Here is a 15,279-nt window from a genome sequence, read left to right on the forward strand (position 1 = left end):
AGAATGATACATGGGAACTTGTTGATCTACCTACAGGGGCAAAGAAAATTGGAGTGAAATGGGTGTTTAAAAACCAAGTTCAATGAAAAAGGAGAGCTTGACAAGTGTAAAGCGCGCCTAGTAGCTAAGGGATACGCCCAAAAACATGGCATTGACTACAATGAAGTATATGCTCTTATGGCTCGTTGGGGACACAAAAAGAATGGTGATAACTTTGGCTGCTCAAAAGGGTTGGACCGTATTTTAGCTTGATGTCAAAAGCGCGTTTTTGCATGGAAAATTAAGTGAGTCGGTGTTTGTGGATCAGCCCCTTGGTTACATAAAGAAAGGAGAAGAACATGAGGTTTACAAATTAAAGAAGGCGTTGTATGCTTTAGACACTGAGAGCTTGGTTCAGCAGAATTGAGGGATACTTCATCAAAGCTGGCTTTGAAAAATGCAGCTATGAACACACACTATTCGTGAAGATTACAAAAGAAGGTAAAATTCTGATCATTAGTCTCTACGTTGATGATCTTATTTTTACCAGTAATGATGAAGTTTTGATTGAAGAATTTAAGAGTTCCATGATGAGTGAGTTCGAGATGACTGATCTGGGAGAGATGAAATATTTCTTGGGAGTAGAAGTGAGCCAAAACAAGAAAGGTATACATTTGTGCCAAAGTAAGTATGCCAAGGAAGTACTGGACAGATTTGGAATGGTAGATAGTAATCCGGTGAGAAATCCAATTGAGCCTGGCTCAAAGTTGTCAAAGGAAGGAGGTGGAGCTGAGGTTGATGGAACCCGATATAAACAACTCATTGGCAACCTAATGTATTTGACTATCACTAGACTGAATCTTAGGTATGTGGTTTGCCTTATCAGTCGATTCATGGCTCATCCTAAAGAAGCACATTGGGCAGCAGCTAAAAGGGTTGTGCAATATCTTAGAGGGACTGTCAATATGGGGATATACTATAGAAGAGAAGTGCTTGATGACCTGGTGGGTTTCTGTGATAGTGACTATGCTGGAAATATCAATGATTCTTGAAACACAACTAGTTTTGTGTTTATGTTGAGTGCAGGAGCAGTTTCTTGGTCGTCACTGATAACGGTTTTCGCAAGTGTACGAAATCGCAACAAGTAATATAGAGTAAGAGAGTATCGTATCCACAGGGATTGTTTATCAATTACCAAAATTATGTTAACCTATTATTATTTAGACGATGATAAGAGAGAATTGCTATAAGGTAAATAAACTTTAAAGTAAAAACAGAAGAGATCAAACACAAAATTCAGGTGAAAAGAAACCAGGGAATTAAGCTACTAGGGAATTTGATTTCACTTTATTCTATCCAACTTATTCTATTAGTTCATTAATCAACTTTAATTGTTCAAGTAGGAGAAACAACCCTAAAGTTACTAACAAGCTCTCCCGATTTATTGTTAGCTATTCTAATCCAGTTTAATTACCTATCTTTTAATAGTGAAATTAAACATAAATCAGATCATTAGGTTTTATGGTTGTTTTGTGAGTTCACAACTTAATAATTTATTAACTTATGAAAACCACCCTTGAGTCAAACCATATAGCTTCCGCATCAAGTTATTATTCTCAAGTAAATTATTATCTTTTTCATATCAATAACCCTTCTCCCAAATGTGATTATTGAAATAACTCAATCCAGGGGAAATTTTATGCCTGGAAGCATTAAGCACAATAGTAATTTATAATGAGAACAAAGAAAAACAAATCTAATATTATAAACTGGAATCTAATTAAATTACATCAAATCCCTAGTATAAGAGTTTAGCTGGACATAGTAATTAAATTAAACTCAATCATACTTGAATCATTCATCATATTTAAAGACAATAATAAAAGAAAGAAACAAGATGAAGAGTTTAGAATAAAAACTGTATCACAACTATGTGGATGGCTTCCTTGATTCTTGGCACAATTATTTGATGCTTGAAGTCTTTTAGAGAGAGAGAATTATGTAAAGAATTGCACAAAAAACGAGATCCCTAGCAATGAGAAGTTTCCCTCTTTATATAGAGCTCCTAGAGATGAGTCTGATTCCTTTTAGGAAATAGAATCCTTATTTAGTGCAAAATCCTTTGTAGGAGATCATGACTGTTTAGGCTTTTGATTTCCTCTTGATTAGGACTCTTTTTTCTCCCAAAATAGGTCTAGGTCTTGTTTAGTGTGTTTAGGAAACTCCCCGAGGTCGGCCCATGTGAGAAAAAACTTGATTTGCGTATTTAGTTCACGATGGTTCCGCCTGCGCAGCACGGGCGTGCTTCATGGCACGGGCTGGGTGTGCTTTAGTCTGGAAGTCTGGCTAGTGAAGCACGGGGTGTGCTAGGCAGCACGACCTAATGATTCCCTGAGGCACGGGCGTGCTACCAAGCACAGGCAGGGCGTGCTTTCTTCTGGAAGTCTGCCTAGGATTGCCATGGGCGTGCTAGGCTTGACACGCCCTGGTCCCTTTGTAGCACGGCCGTGCCTTTTGACACCACCCTAGCCGTGCTCTCTTCTGTCTCTCCTTTGGTTTCCTTAGCTTCTAGCACGGTTGTGCCTTCTGGCACGGCCTGGGTGTGCTAGAAGCTAAGTGTCTTGCATTGTAAAGTTCTTTTCTGCGCCAAATTCCTACAATTTTCTCTTAGATCAAACGGATTAAGAATCAAGGAAGCTTTGAACACAATTATACTAGAAGTGAATTAAAATCAAATTAAAGTAATAAAAACTTACTGAAATTCTAATAAAAACTATATTAAAAACACTATGAAAATAACACCTATCAGTCACGAAAACAACCTATTGTAACTTTGTCAACTACAGAAGCGGAGTATGTGGCTGTTGCAGCTTGTGCCTGTCAGTGTGTGTGGATGCAAAGAGTTTTTAGCAGTCTTGGTTATGATAAATGTAAGTGTGTTACTTTATTCTGTGACAATACTTCAACAATTAAATTAGCCAAGAATCCAGTTTTTCATGGTCGTAGCAAACACATCCATGTAAGATTTTATTTCATTCGAGATTTAACAAAAGATGGTGTTGTGAAACTTGAGTTCTGTGGAAGTAGTGAGCAGCTTGCAGACATATTGACAAAACCTCTGAAGCTGGAAGCTTTTGAAAGACTTCGAAGGATGCTTGGAGTTCTGGACAAGAAGGAAGTAAATTGAACTGCTTTTTCAGCAGTTCAATTTAGGGAAGGATTGTCAAGATAAGTTTTTCTGTTGATCTAGGACTGTTTTACTTATTCATAATCAAATTGTTATGTTTTAGGACAGTTAGATATTTAATTAAGTTTGTTTAGATAGACCATCTCTTTAGCACCATCTCAGGGATATTGAGACATGTAAATTTGAATTTCTGTTTTGTATTAGATATTTAAGCAAGGTCGTTTGTCATTTAATAAACACTCATTTTGAGCCACCATTAAGTTAACATTGTGCTTTTATCTTGTTTCTATCTGACACTTTTGTTTTACCTCTATTTATTTAAATTTCTTAACATCATCAATGGATTATTTGGCAATTAGTCCAACTCATTCACCCCAAGTAGGCTGCCACGTTATATAAATTTGGTCCCATAATTGCAGAATCATTCTTTTGATTTATCATGTCATTAGGATTAGAAGATATTTAATTGTAAAATTTTATAAATTTAAATACTCAATTATTACATTAAAATAAAAAATAAAATAAAAAAGTAAAAGTTCGGACAAAATATAATTATCTCCGCGTAGAAATTACCGTCCAAGATGCATAATTTACACCGAACCTTTGAAAACTGAAAAGCAGGAGAATGAAATTTACTATTTTGCCCTTATAAAATCACACCAAATCACCGCGCTCGTCCCGACGACAACAAACATCGCCCGCCACTGTTGCCTCTTCTTCTTTTGTGCTTACTCAATCCCTGTATACTATTTTTTGTTTGTTCAATCATGGAAATTAACGATGGTGAGGAAGAGGAATTTGAGTTCTCAAGGAATTACTTTCTGGCAAAAGAATTGGGCAGTTCGGCTAAGAAATCGGCCCGTAAAATATCCGACATTGATCTAGTCGATGAACAGGTTTCATTCTTAATCTTGTCACAGTTCTCTTTACCATTTGTAGTATTCTCTCTTTTTTTCTTTTTTTTCCTCCAAAGGATTAATGGCATTTTTTTTTTCTTGTTATTATTACCTGCAGGAGTTGAGAGCAGCAACAGCTAGTATTGAACCAAAGCATGAGAAAGAGATAATTGCTCTTATGAATAGTTATAAGAAGCTATATTCCAGATGGGTCTTTGAGCTTAGGTAGTTTTTGCTGTTATTCGCATTTTCAATTTTTTGATTATATGTTACTGCATTCTCGAAAGTTTTTACTTGTGTTTGTTAAAATTTTACGGAAATACTTTAATGAAACTCAAATAGTAGCAGAATAGCATTGGTCAGATGGAGCAATTAATAGTCCTCCAGTTTGGAAAAATGATGGATTTAAGTTCAGGAGGAATTGAAAATTTTTGTTCATATCAATAAGAGGATTTACATATTGCCGCTTTGTCTCTATGGTCTGGCTGCTTTTGGCAAATTGTATTTGCCATATCCAAGGCGTAGCAAACCATGGTTTAAGGAAAGCAAGATTTCTTAAATTTTCTCTAACAATGGTCTTCCAGTAGCAATTCAAAAAAGAAATAAATTGAAATGCAGTTTTGAGAAATAGCTCTAAAGTCATATCCAAAATTGAGCCAAAGAGATGCACTCCTTGATAATTTAGGGGATTACTGCTTCTAGTCTGAAACACCGTTTCTCTCCCTATGTTGCAACTAGTTTGTGGTTTATCAATAGTTGGCTGCATGAGTTTTAGACATTTGTCTTTTGCATTTGTTGTTTCACTTAAGACAGTTAAGCAAAATTTGTACATGCATCTCATTAATTTTTTTGTTTGTTCTTTATTAGGTGTGGTTTTGGCCTTCTAATGTATGGATTTGGATCTAAGAAGGCCTTGATTGAAGATTTCGCATCTACAACGTTATCAGAGTATCCTGTAGTGGTAATCAATGGCTATCTTCAGTCAATTAATCTGAAACAGGTACCATTTAGTCAAACATAATTCTAGATTGACTGATTAATTTGCATATGGTCATTGCATGGTGCATAAATGCCAGCATGAATGTGATGGCCTCTATGTCTAGAGCATTGCAAGCATATACCATATAAATAAGAAAGTCACCATTTTCCTCCTGTCTCATTTAAGACCATTCCTCTTCTTTATATTTGCTTGCTTAGCATTTTTTTTTTTTTTCTTTTTTTTTTGAAATTTGAGGCATGAGCATCGGAGGCATTCTAGGTTATTCAATTTTTCTTTTTGTTTACCTCATGCTTAGTTAAAATATTGTGATGCTTTAGGTCATTATAGCCTTAGCTGAACTTTGGTTGGATCAATTGAAAACCAAACGAAAGACTTCATCGACTTTGCCTAAGGTTCATCAGCCATTTAGTTCTCGGTCTGTGGATGATCTTCTCACATTTTTGGATAGATCGGATGTGGAGGAAATTGATTCTTTTCTATGTGTTGTCATTCATAACATTGATGGACCTGGGTTAAGAGACACTGAGAGCCAACAGTACCTTGCACGAATTGCTTCTTGTTCACATATTCGTATCATTGCCTCTATTGATCATGTCAATGCACCCCTCTGTAAGTGTAATATTGTCATAATCAGGTATCTGTGGACAATGTGTTGCTATCTGTGGCATATCCATAGTTGCCTGTTGATCTTCTTCTTGCTTTGTTTGAAATCTTGTTAGTAACTCTATTGCTTCTCATATGGCCCTTTTGACCAAAATTGTTCAATGATTGTTAGACTTAAACGAGGTTCTTATTCAAGAAACTTTGCACTTCATGGTTTCTCCTCCAAATGCTTATAGGGAATGGAACATAGTTGATTTTAGTTTAATTTATTTTATATTTATTGACAGTTTGATGTTCACAACTACTTGATTAGGAGAAATAATGTCTAGCTAAGTGGCTTGTTAATTATATCTAGTTAACTCCGAAACCTGAAAATAAATATTGTTTGAGCATCTCAGTAATGTGGATTGATCACCAATTCATGCCTCCATCCACTAATAATTTGTTAACACATGAAGTCATTTTCCTTGAAAGTTGCTTACTTTTCCACTTGGAATGTTTTGTTATCCAGATTTTCCATGTTATCCAGATTTTCCATTTTCTGTTATCCAAATTTTCTAAGCATCCTAAGAATTAGAGAATGTTTTTTGAGAAGATATCTTTATTTCCACAAAAAAAAATTGAGCTTTTTGTTACTTTTTTTTTTTTTTTTTTCTCTTTTTGTCCATTTTTGGGTATTATGGTCAATCATCAGATTTAGTTTCTCCATCTTTGAACCTGATAATTACATCCTGGTTTTGTTGCTAGTGTGGGACAAGAAGATGGTTCACACTCAATTTAACTGGTATTGGTATCATATTCCAACCTTTGCACCATATAAGGTGGAAGGAATGTTCTTTCCTTTGGTTCTTGCACACAGCAGCACAGCCCAAAATGCCAAAACAGCTGCAATAGTCTTACAGAGTTTAACCCCTAATGCTCAGAGTGTGTTCAAAATTCTTGCAGAATATCAATTGTCGCACTCCGAAGAAGAAGGTAAGTGGCTAAACTACATAGGCTTTAAAGCTTTATGTTTCATATTTTAAATCTTATATGTTCCATTTCATTTGTAATCTTCAGGCATGCCTTTTGATAATCTATATACAGTCTCCCGAGAGCGCTTCCTTGTAAGTAGCCAGGTTACTCTCAACTCCCATTTGACAGAATTCAAAGATCATGAATTGGTCAAGATCAGACGGCGCAGTGATGGCCAAGATTGCCTCTATATCCCTCTTGCAACCGATGCACTTGAAAAACTACTTTCTGAGATCGGTTGATTATGTACACTTGTATTACTTGCTAAAAATTGACCGTTTATTAATAGAAGATTTGTTTTGAAGGAATTTTTTCTTTTTAGAAAATTTCTTTCTTTTTTTTTTTTTTTGTTTGAATTTTTCTAAAGATAAAGCACTCTGAATTTAATCAATGAACAGCAACATTAGGAAGAATTGAACTTTGATGACAGTGGAATTAAATATTGAAGGGAAGCTCTCTCCAATTAAGTGAATCAGTAAACCAATGCAAAACTCTAATCTCATTATTGCCAATATTACCAGAAGGAAATTACAGAGGAATAACCTTTTTTTCTTTCTAACAAAAGATAGCATCTCATATACAGATGTGCCTGATGGATTTTTTCTGGACAAAAGGCTAGAAATTTGAGATAAATCATGATCACTGTTAAACTTCTCTCATGGCGCTAACCACAAGTTCTGTGCTGAAGAACGAAGAGCATATCCATTAAAGCCACATTGAACGCTATAAAGGATATGAATTTCAAAAGAAACAGTCTGGAAAGCTCACTATATACAACAATACATACTAGATCATTCCTATGTACATACATTTGCCCATCCCCCAGCTCCTATCTTCCTTTCTTCATTATGAATTTCATGCGGCTGTGACCAGAAGTATGGCATCCATGCATATCCCTATGCTCATTTTTGTCAATAGAACTCGGTGAATTACCTTCTCTTTTGCTTCTTGTGAGGCTCAGATTTACTCCCTGACAATATGTTGGGCTACCAAATGATTAGCTGGTATAATTGTACAAATCATTCAAAAGTACAGTAGTAATTGCATGCAATAGTAAAACGAAAAAAGAACCATATCAACATTGCAACTCCTAAAGAGATGCAAGAATAAGCACTCCAGATATCAAAAGCCTTTGGTTCAATTAAATCATAACAAAATCTTCGATTTGTGTCAATTATATGAATAACTTTTAACATTGATGTTAATTATTGCCAAAACCGGAAGGGCATACAAAACCTCGAAATTATTAAATTATGCATTGTCCAAATGAGCTTCATGCAAGCATACGATATTGCATATTCAAGGAACAGACAGGGGGGGTCCCACCAAAGTTATCACCTTCTCTTTTTTCACGTAATTTAAATAAAATATATATATTGCTACTCATAGTTTAAATATATTCTTCCTTTAATGCCCCTTACTCCTTATATCATAATAAATGCACCATTCATATTTTTTATTTCATAGAAATGGTCATGCAATTTGGAACTGTCAGAAAAGGAATAGCAGACACTTTTTTGGGATGGACAAAGAAATAATCAATCATTAGTCATTTAAAACATAGTATCCTATGTTAAAAGAACAAAGAATAAGTTGCTGCCACATGGACCTACCCCCCAACAAAGGAGAAAATAGAGCAAGTTAATTCTTGATAATTACATGCTGAATAGCTGGTTGAGCAACCAAAGCAGTATTTTTGTTTAAGAGTGCAGTATCTTGTCCTTAAAAACTGTGGTATCATCACTATACAACACAAATGAAATATTGCCTTCATTTCATCCACACAAACTGTCATAGTTCAAGAAAAGACATACCTCCAGATAATTTTTTTTCTTCCTGAATTCCAGTGATACTACGTTTCTGAAATGAAGGAAAGCTAATGTCATCTTACTCATAAACCACTGGCAAGCCAAAAAAATCACCTCAAAAGAACCTCTACACCACGAATTTTGCAATATCATTTGCTTGAATCTGGTAAAAATGGTTCGTATAACTTATCAAAGCTTTGTTCTATTGCTTGTAGCTTTAACTGAATCCTTGTTAGAATCTTAAAAAACCGTGCAAATTGACCAGATAACAACCAGTCTCTTTTGAGGTGGAATGCGAACCATGTGCAAACAAAAACCGTGTGCTAACACTACCCATATCCCAACAAATCGTTATTGCATACATCATGTCCACATCAAAATTTATCTACATAAAAAGTAAAGAGCCTAACTTTTCAAAGTTCTCATATTTATCCTGTCCTCTTAAGTATTTCTCAAAATTTAAATGGTAAAGAACAATGTTGCTGAATAGGATTTTCAAAAACAGGGATGAAATGCTGCCCTGGTCTGGTGAATTCTTGACAGACAACAAAGTAGGTTTGACATCAGAAATTTTTTGCTGAAACAATGCAGACGCTGTCAAAACCAAGAGTACACAATATGCAAAATATGAATATGACAGATAGATAACTAACCGAATCATAAATTGGTATTTGGTTGCGCCAGAAATCTAGGGAAGGTAAAAGCAGTCTTCCTGCAACATACACAAAATTGGTCAAACAGTGAGCAGGAACAAGGGAAAATGTCATTATGCAGGGTTTACAGACATCCAACACAAACAAATATTTATTATTGATTTCCACAAATACAAGGGGAAACATGCTTTAAAATAGTCATTTGAAAAAAATTCAGGAATTCAAAAACTTTAATTTAGCCCAAATAGTGGAAGAAGAGCAGTTAGTTTTGACTTCCTGAAATTTTTTAAAAACATCCCTCATGCACATAGATGTCAAGTAAGATTGTCAAAACATGAACCAAATAAAAACACCCATGCACATTTTCTTCAAACTGTATACTTGGCTGAAAAGAAATACAGAACATTTTAAGAGCCATGATTCATTTCTTATCTAGTAATACATAGCCACACCCAAAAGAAAAGCTGTAAAAGTAACAGGAAAAATATAGGGTTATTACAATATGAAACCTGAGGTCTTCCTTGATTGTTAATACCTGGCAAACTTCAACTCCTACTATTTCAAAATTAGTAATATTGGAACCTGAGATCTAATAATGACTCAAGACTAAATTCTTGATTATAAAATTATGAATACTTCAGAATGCTGAAGTTTTCAAATTAGACCACAATTTGGTCTTTAAATTTTAAAATATAATTGCATTTTAGACCCTGAATGATTATACTATAGAGCATTTTAGTGCCTACTCCCTACAAATACTGTACTCTTCAACTAGTAGTATACACTAATTTTGAAACAGAAGGAACAAAGTACACATTAGGGCAAACCTCAGGGGATTTTTGGTAAATAACCCAACAAAGAAAGAAAACATGAATGGTGCAGGGAAACCTCTTTTCCCCAATAGAAGTATGGTTAAATGTGATAATTTTTAATGCTATGAAGATCACTCCATTATGCAATGGCAAACTCACCTGATCTTGATCTTTTAAGATTTAAGTATTCTGGAGAGAGAATACATGTTTTCTCTTTGCTTTTCCTAGTAAGTGGACTTACCTGAGTAAAATTAAGAGGAAAATACATAGAGTAAGGGGAAAAAAAGAACATACATACAGAGATAATAGCAGCATGCTGATTGCATTCGGAGCAAAAGTTGCAAATTGAGAACAGAGATGATGAAAAACTCATCAAAAAATAGACAGTAAAAACTAAAAACACTTAATAATCAAAAACAACATGAATGCCAATAGCAAGATTGAATTCAAATACACAAACATGTTCAAACAAAAAAAAGGGCCAAAATGAATAGATAATAGAATGTGTCTTTGTATTTGATACATTAGACTATAGAACAGATGCTAACACTGCCAATATGAAGCATTTGCTTTTGAGAACATTTACAGCAGAAGAGTTCAAACATCTTAATCTTACCCACGAAATCACTTAGTTATGATATGAATGAGAGTCTATGTAGAGGAAGTTGAAATTCCTGCAACTTACATATGTTGAAAGTACGAATTGTTACTTACATATGTTTGTACGTCTACAATTAACTAGAAGTTTCTCCAATCTTTTCCCTATTGAATCACATTACAAAAAGAAAAACCTGAATTACAATATCCCAGAGATAATGAACTGGAATTCTAAAAAATACAGTGAGTTTCTTCATGATCCTTGGTCACTCCATCTCTGAAATGATGCATACACCAAATACAATTCTAAAGTTAATGACCAGTTATAGAAAAAAAGCCGGTTCTGCTTCAGCCAACTCATTTATTTAATATATCATATCTTCTATTTCTTAAACAATAGGATACTTTCTGCCAAGGCAAATTTTCACTACAAAGGAGAACGTAATGTACTAATTAAGGCTCCAATATTCAAGCATCAGCAAAAAAAGCTCATGACCAAAGACACATTCATCTTGATGACCAAAACATCGATCCAGATGGCTGTTAGAACATGCCAGTACATAATCAACTCTCACTAAAGGTGCTTTAGTTAAGTAACATAGCCAGGCGCCATATAAGCATGGAGCGATTGGCTATAAGCGAAAGAAAACAACAAAGAATGGAAGATTTAGAAGAGCTTACAAGTCTATCAAAAGTAATCTTTCTTCTAGCTTTCTTCATGGTTGAACCTTCTTCCTTGGTAGATATTTGTTCATTTTTCTCTTTCATTCTCGAATTCTTAGACAAATTTCTGAACCTTCCTAGAGCTTTTGGTGTCTCATTTGGTCTGGCCTCTTCTGCCTGCAGAGTAGGATGTGAACATTTCTCCAGTTTCTTTCCATCTAGGTCCTCAACCTCTGACATAACTTCTTTGTTTTTGTGCTTCATTGAGCACCCAGGCACAGCCTTCTGCTTCTGATTATCTTTCAAATCTGCCAGGCCTCTAATACATTGTGGATGTGAAGAAGTAATAGGAATAGCAACCACCAGTTCACTTTCTATCATAGGTGGGGTAAAATCATCCAGCACTGCAACAGTCTGCACAGCAGAAAACATTGTAGCATCCTCAGGATTACACGAAGGTTGATTTAAAATGCTAGAATCTCCAATAGTTGGTGATGCAAACAACTCTTGACATATTACTTCATCATTAACAAGTCCTGATATGGCCTCATGTCCTTGAGGCAAAGAATCAATCGAGATATTTCTCATTGCACTTCGTAACCTATATTTGGTTCGTTCATTTTGATTTTCCTTCTTCTTTTTACTCTTTGGCTTATTGGAGACAGCCAAGACCACACCTTCAGCTCCAATTGTTACTGTCTTGTCAAAGCTGGATACACCAAGATTGTTCATATAAGCACTGTTGGATACTTGACATTCTTTTGATTCATCATTCTCAAGAATGATACTTTCTAAAGTAGCTGATACACTATTCTTTGACTTCCTAATGAAACTATGCTTGCATTTCTTACCGCTTTCTAAATCATCTCTCTTTTTAGAAGATTCTACTGTGTGAAAGCTCGGACTTCTTGCTTCTGTTACGTTATCCTTCATCAAACTAGCATCATCTATAAGACAACATGATGATGGTGAAAGGTTCTTTGAGGCATCACACTCCACATTATCAACAATGTTTTCTTTTGGACCTGCTAAGAGAGTAGGACAAGATTCATTTTGCGTACTAAAAGCTTTAGCACGAGTTTATCGACAAGGACACAAGTATGGGTATTGACATTCAATTTTTCCTGAAATAAACTTCTAATTGAGTTGTGTCATTATTGAAATTATAACCTTTTGAAGCATCAGCAGCAAACTTCTCAGACACACCACTGGAATTCTCCTCTGTAACCTTGATATGATATTCATCTTCTCTGATGTCACTGCATTTACTAGGACTTGAAATTGATGTAACTTTTTTTGGGTCTGTAACACCTGCAACTTCATATTACATAGGAAGGTAGAAAATACAGAATATAATTTTAGTAAAATTTCCAGAATTTTCAGGTAGCCCCAAGACAAAATCAAGTGATCTAAGAGAACTGGAATTTTGCAGCCAGGATCAGGGGTTCATTTGCATAAACCAGAGGTGTTTGGAAGTCAATACCACAATTAACAGCTTCTTCAAAGCAATTCTCAGCATATTCTTCCCAATGTGGAGGAAAGCCAAACAAGAAATATTTGAAAACCTGTTTAGAATGAAACACAATGTAAACTTAAATTTTGATAATCAAAAACCGATAACAGTTCTGTGAAGTTGCAATAAACAGCGTGTGCCTTCTGTCAATTACCATGCAGGCTTGAGAAATGCTAGAAAAATAAAAATAAAAAAATAAGAACATCAGCATGCTTCTGGAATTTTTTCTTTTAACCATTTTCCAGAGAAAATTTCCTTTACATGAAAACAATTGCTCATGATATAAGAAATTGCAGATAAAACTAGATAAACATATTGACAGTTAAATCTCCAAAATTAACTATTTATAATTATACAGCACTGTTATGCTAAAAGAAAAGTTACAAACATTGCATCCCAATACTAATCCAAAAATATTATCCACTATGATGCCTGAAGAATGACACAAAAATTTTAGATAAAAATCTGCAAACCTCGGAGGGAAACCCATTTTCAATAGTGCGTGGCCTATTAATGAACCCTTGAAGAATGACAACTATCCCATCAGCTGTTTCAAGAGTAGACACATCATATCTTTTGGTAATGGGTGCAGTACGAAACACACGACCTGCTTTTTCCCTAACGCATAATATTACTAGTTAAATTCTTATGAAAGAAAAAAGGAAAGAAAAGAAAAAAGCAATCAATCAATTAAAAGTTGAAACCGACTAAAGCAATCGCTGGAGAAATTTATTTCAGGAAGACCCAAATGGCATAAACCCTAAGCGAAGAAGAATAAGAAGAAATGTCTTACTTTCCATAAGCGGAGCCAGCAACAGCAAGTCTCTTCCCTTCGAAATCGTCATCGGGTTTTATCAACCACCAATCGCGCAATGTCACCTTTTCCTCCGAAAAATTAAGAGAGTAAGCGAATTTAGACTGAAATAGAAGAAAGGAATTGAATTGAGAAAGTAGAGAAAACACTGTTTTTAACTGTTTTTCGAAAATAAGAAAAGGAGATGTTGTCCTCGTTGGGGTTGCGATCGGATCCATCAGAATCAGCCATGGAAAATGTACTGTAAGTTATGTCCTGTGCAGAAGAGAAAGAACACAGGTTCAATTTAGACGTTTTGTGATATTGCTTATTGATTATTGATGAATTTTGCAGGAACGAATTACGAAGTCGAATAGTCAAATTATCACATCACAGGCGGGAAAAGCAAAGGGTTTTCCTTTTTTTTTTTTTTTTCTTTTTTAAGAATAATAATAATAATAAAGATTATTATTGTTGTTATGATGTTATCTTTCTTTATTTGATGGAAGTCTATGTTATTACTATAAAGATTTCTTGATAAAAGATTATTTTATGAACATAAAGTTATCTTATATATATTAGCATTATTGTAATAATATAGTAAATTGTATCGCTTCAAATTACAGGCAAAATTTTATATTTTCTATGGAAAAAGCAAACTTCATGCTAAAGATTTTTAATTTGATTATTTTTCATTGTAAAAATTATTGACTGTATGAAATAAAATATTTACATCCATATCTATGTATCTATATGTCTATAAAGTTGAAGAATGATTCATCGCATATCTATGTATCTATATGTTTATAAAGTTAAAAGAGTGAGACGTTAAAAGAAAAATTTAAAAATTAATGAAAAATAATATCAGAAATTAGTAAAAAATAACATAAAATATTATTATGGAAATTTATGATCATTCATATAATTGACGTTGAAAATAAACTTTTTTATAATCAAAAATTTTAAAATTCACATTTTAAAGTCTCCTAACTTTAAATGTTGAAAAAATATTAATAAACAGTGAACTTTTAATATAATATTCCCTATATCTTACTATAAGTCAGTTAAGATTTTTACGGGATTAAAGAAGTAATTAATTCTTTCAAATTATAACAAAATTATGAATAAATTAACCAAATTACTATTTATCTCACATCAATATATTGTATCTAATATAAATAAGGGTAAAATTGAAAAAAATTTATTTATTAATCTTTAAAATACTCTCATATTTTGGAATAAAATAATCATCTTAAAGCAACTTATAATTCGGACAAATAGAGTATAAAGTAGTATGATAAGTAAGTAGCTAAAATAAAACAATAATGAAATCCATGTATATTTATGTACACTTTTTATGGAATTAATAGTGAAAGTCTATGTCAATCAGGTGGTGATCTGATTGGTCTCTCAAAATAGTTTTATCAGCAGTGGCAGAATTGGAAACTTTAGTTAGTGAGGTGAATTTCATTTCAACATTAATGTTTGATCAAATTATAGTTTTGTAAATGTTAAAGGAATTGGTGATTTGATTATCATCAAGAAAAACCGTGCCGAACGATGTAATTCGGTTATTTAGATCGATTTTTCGATTTTGATTTGGTTTGTAGTTTTTATTTAAGAAAAGGTTGGCTTTCGATGCGGCTTGATTTTTTGAGAAAAAAGTTGAGAAAAAAGTTTTGGTTAACCGAACCAAACCAAAGTTTTGATGCTGCGTCGTTTTAAAGTGTTGTTTTATCTAGGTTGTATACTTTCATTCTC

General features: G+C 33.9%; 2 protein-coding genes across 9 annotated transcripts; one reads left to right on the plus strand and one right to left on the minus strand.

The window, feature by feature from the left end:
* Positions 1-3,831: 3,831 nt before the first annotated feature.
* On the plus strand, positions 3,832-6,987 carry ORC2 (origin recognition complex second largest subunit 2). Its single transcript, XM_012219514.4, has 6 exons — positions 3,832-4,062; positions 4,181-4,287; positions 4,930-5,062; positions 5,380-5,671; positions 6,413-6,640; positions 6,725-6,987. Exons 1-6 carry the CDS (start codon positions 3,934-3,936, stop codon positions 6,919-6,921), a joined length of 1,086 nt encoding a protein of 361 aa, XP_012074904.1. The 5' UTR covers positions 3,832-3,933; the 3' UTR covers positions 6,922-6,987.
* Positions 6,988-7,142: 155 nt separating this feature from the next.
* Positions 7,143-13,926, minus strand: LOC105636276 (dentin sialophosphoprotein-like protein). Of its 8 annotated transcripts, XM_089717927.1 has the most exons (10): positions 13,699-13,924; positions 13,519-13,604; positions 13,199-13,343; positions 12,696-12,777; positions 12,383-12,529; positions 11,231-12,240; positions 10,112-10,193; positions 9,141-9,199; positions 8,494-8,539; positions 7,143-7,649 (listed from the first exon to the last, which is right to left on the minus strand). In XM_089717927.1, the coding sequence occupies exons 1-10, from the start codon at positions 13,768-13,770 to the stop codon at positions 7,609-7,611; spliced, it is 1,770 nt and encodes a 589-aa protein (XP_089574053.1). In that variant the 5' UTR covers positions 13,771-13,924; the 3' UTR covers positions 7,143-7,608. The 8 variants fall into 8 exon arrangements, with proteins under 8 accessions (XP_089574053.1, XP_020535843.1, XP_020535842.1 ...); XM_020680184.3 differs by lacking the exon at positions 8,494-8,539 and having other exon boundaries at positions 13,699-13,926; XM_020680183.3 differs by having other exon boundaries at positions 13,519-13,912.
* Between the last annotated feature and the right edge of the window lie 1,353 nt (positions 13,927-15,279).

This window comes from Jatropha curcas, chromosome 2 (assembly GCF_041381405.1).
Source record: "Jatropha curcas cultivar XTBG-Jc1 chromosome 2, XTBG_Jcur_1.0, whole genome shotgun sequence".
Lineage (NCBI taxonomy): Eukaryota > Viridiplantae > Streptophyta > Magnoliopsida > Malpighiales > Euphorbiaceae > Jatropha > Jatropha curcas.

Excerpts from the sequence above, each read along its gene's own strand:
- ORC2 (XM_012219514.4), top strand. The coding sequence starts at position 3,934 with ATGGAAATTAACGATGGTGAGGAAGAGGAATTTGAGTTCTCAAGGAAT. Across the intron at positions 4,063-4,180 it reads TTGATCTAGTCGATGAACAG|GAGTTGAGAGCAGCAACAGC; the intron begins GTTTCATTCTTA and ends TATTACCTGCAG. Across the intron at positions 6,641-6,724 it reads GTCGCACTCCGAAGAAGAAG|GCATGCCTTTTGATAATCTA; the intron begins GTAAGTGGCTAA and ends TGTAATCTTCAG.
- LOC105636276 (XM_020680181.3), bottom strand. The coding sequence starts at position 13,757 with ATGGATCCGATCGCAACCCCAACGAGGACAACATCTCCTTTTCTTATT. Across the intron at positions 12,241-12,382 it reads TGCTGCTGATGCTTCAAAAG|CAGGTCCAAAAGAAAACATT; the intron begins GTTATAATTTCA and ends CTACTCTCTTAG. Across the intron at positions 7,650-9,140 it reads AAATACCAATTTATGATTCG|GGAGTAAATCTGAGCCTCAC; the intron begins GTTAGTTATCTA and ends ACATATTGTCAG.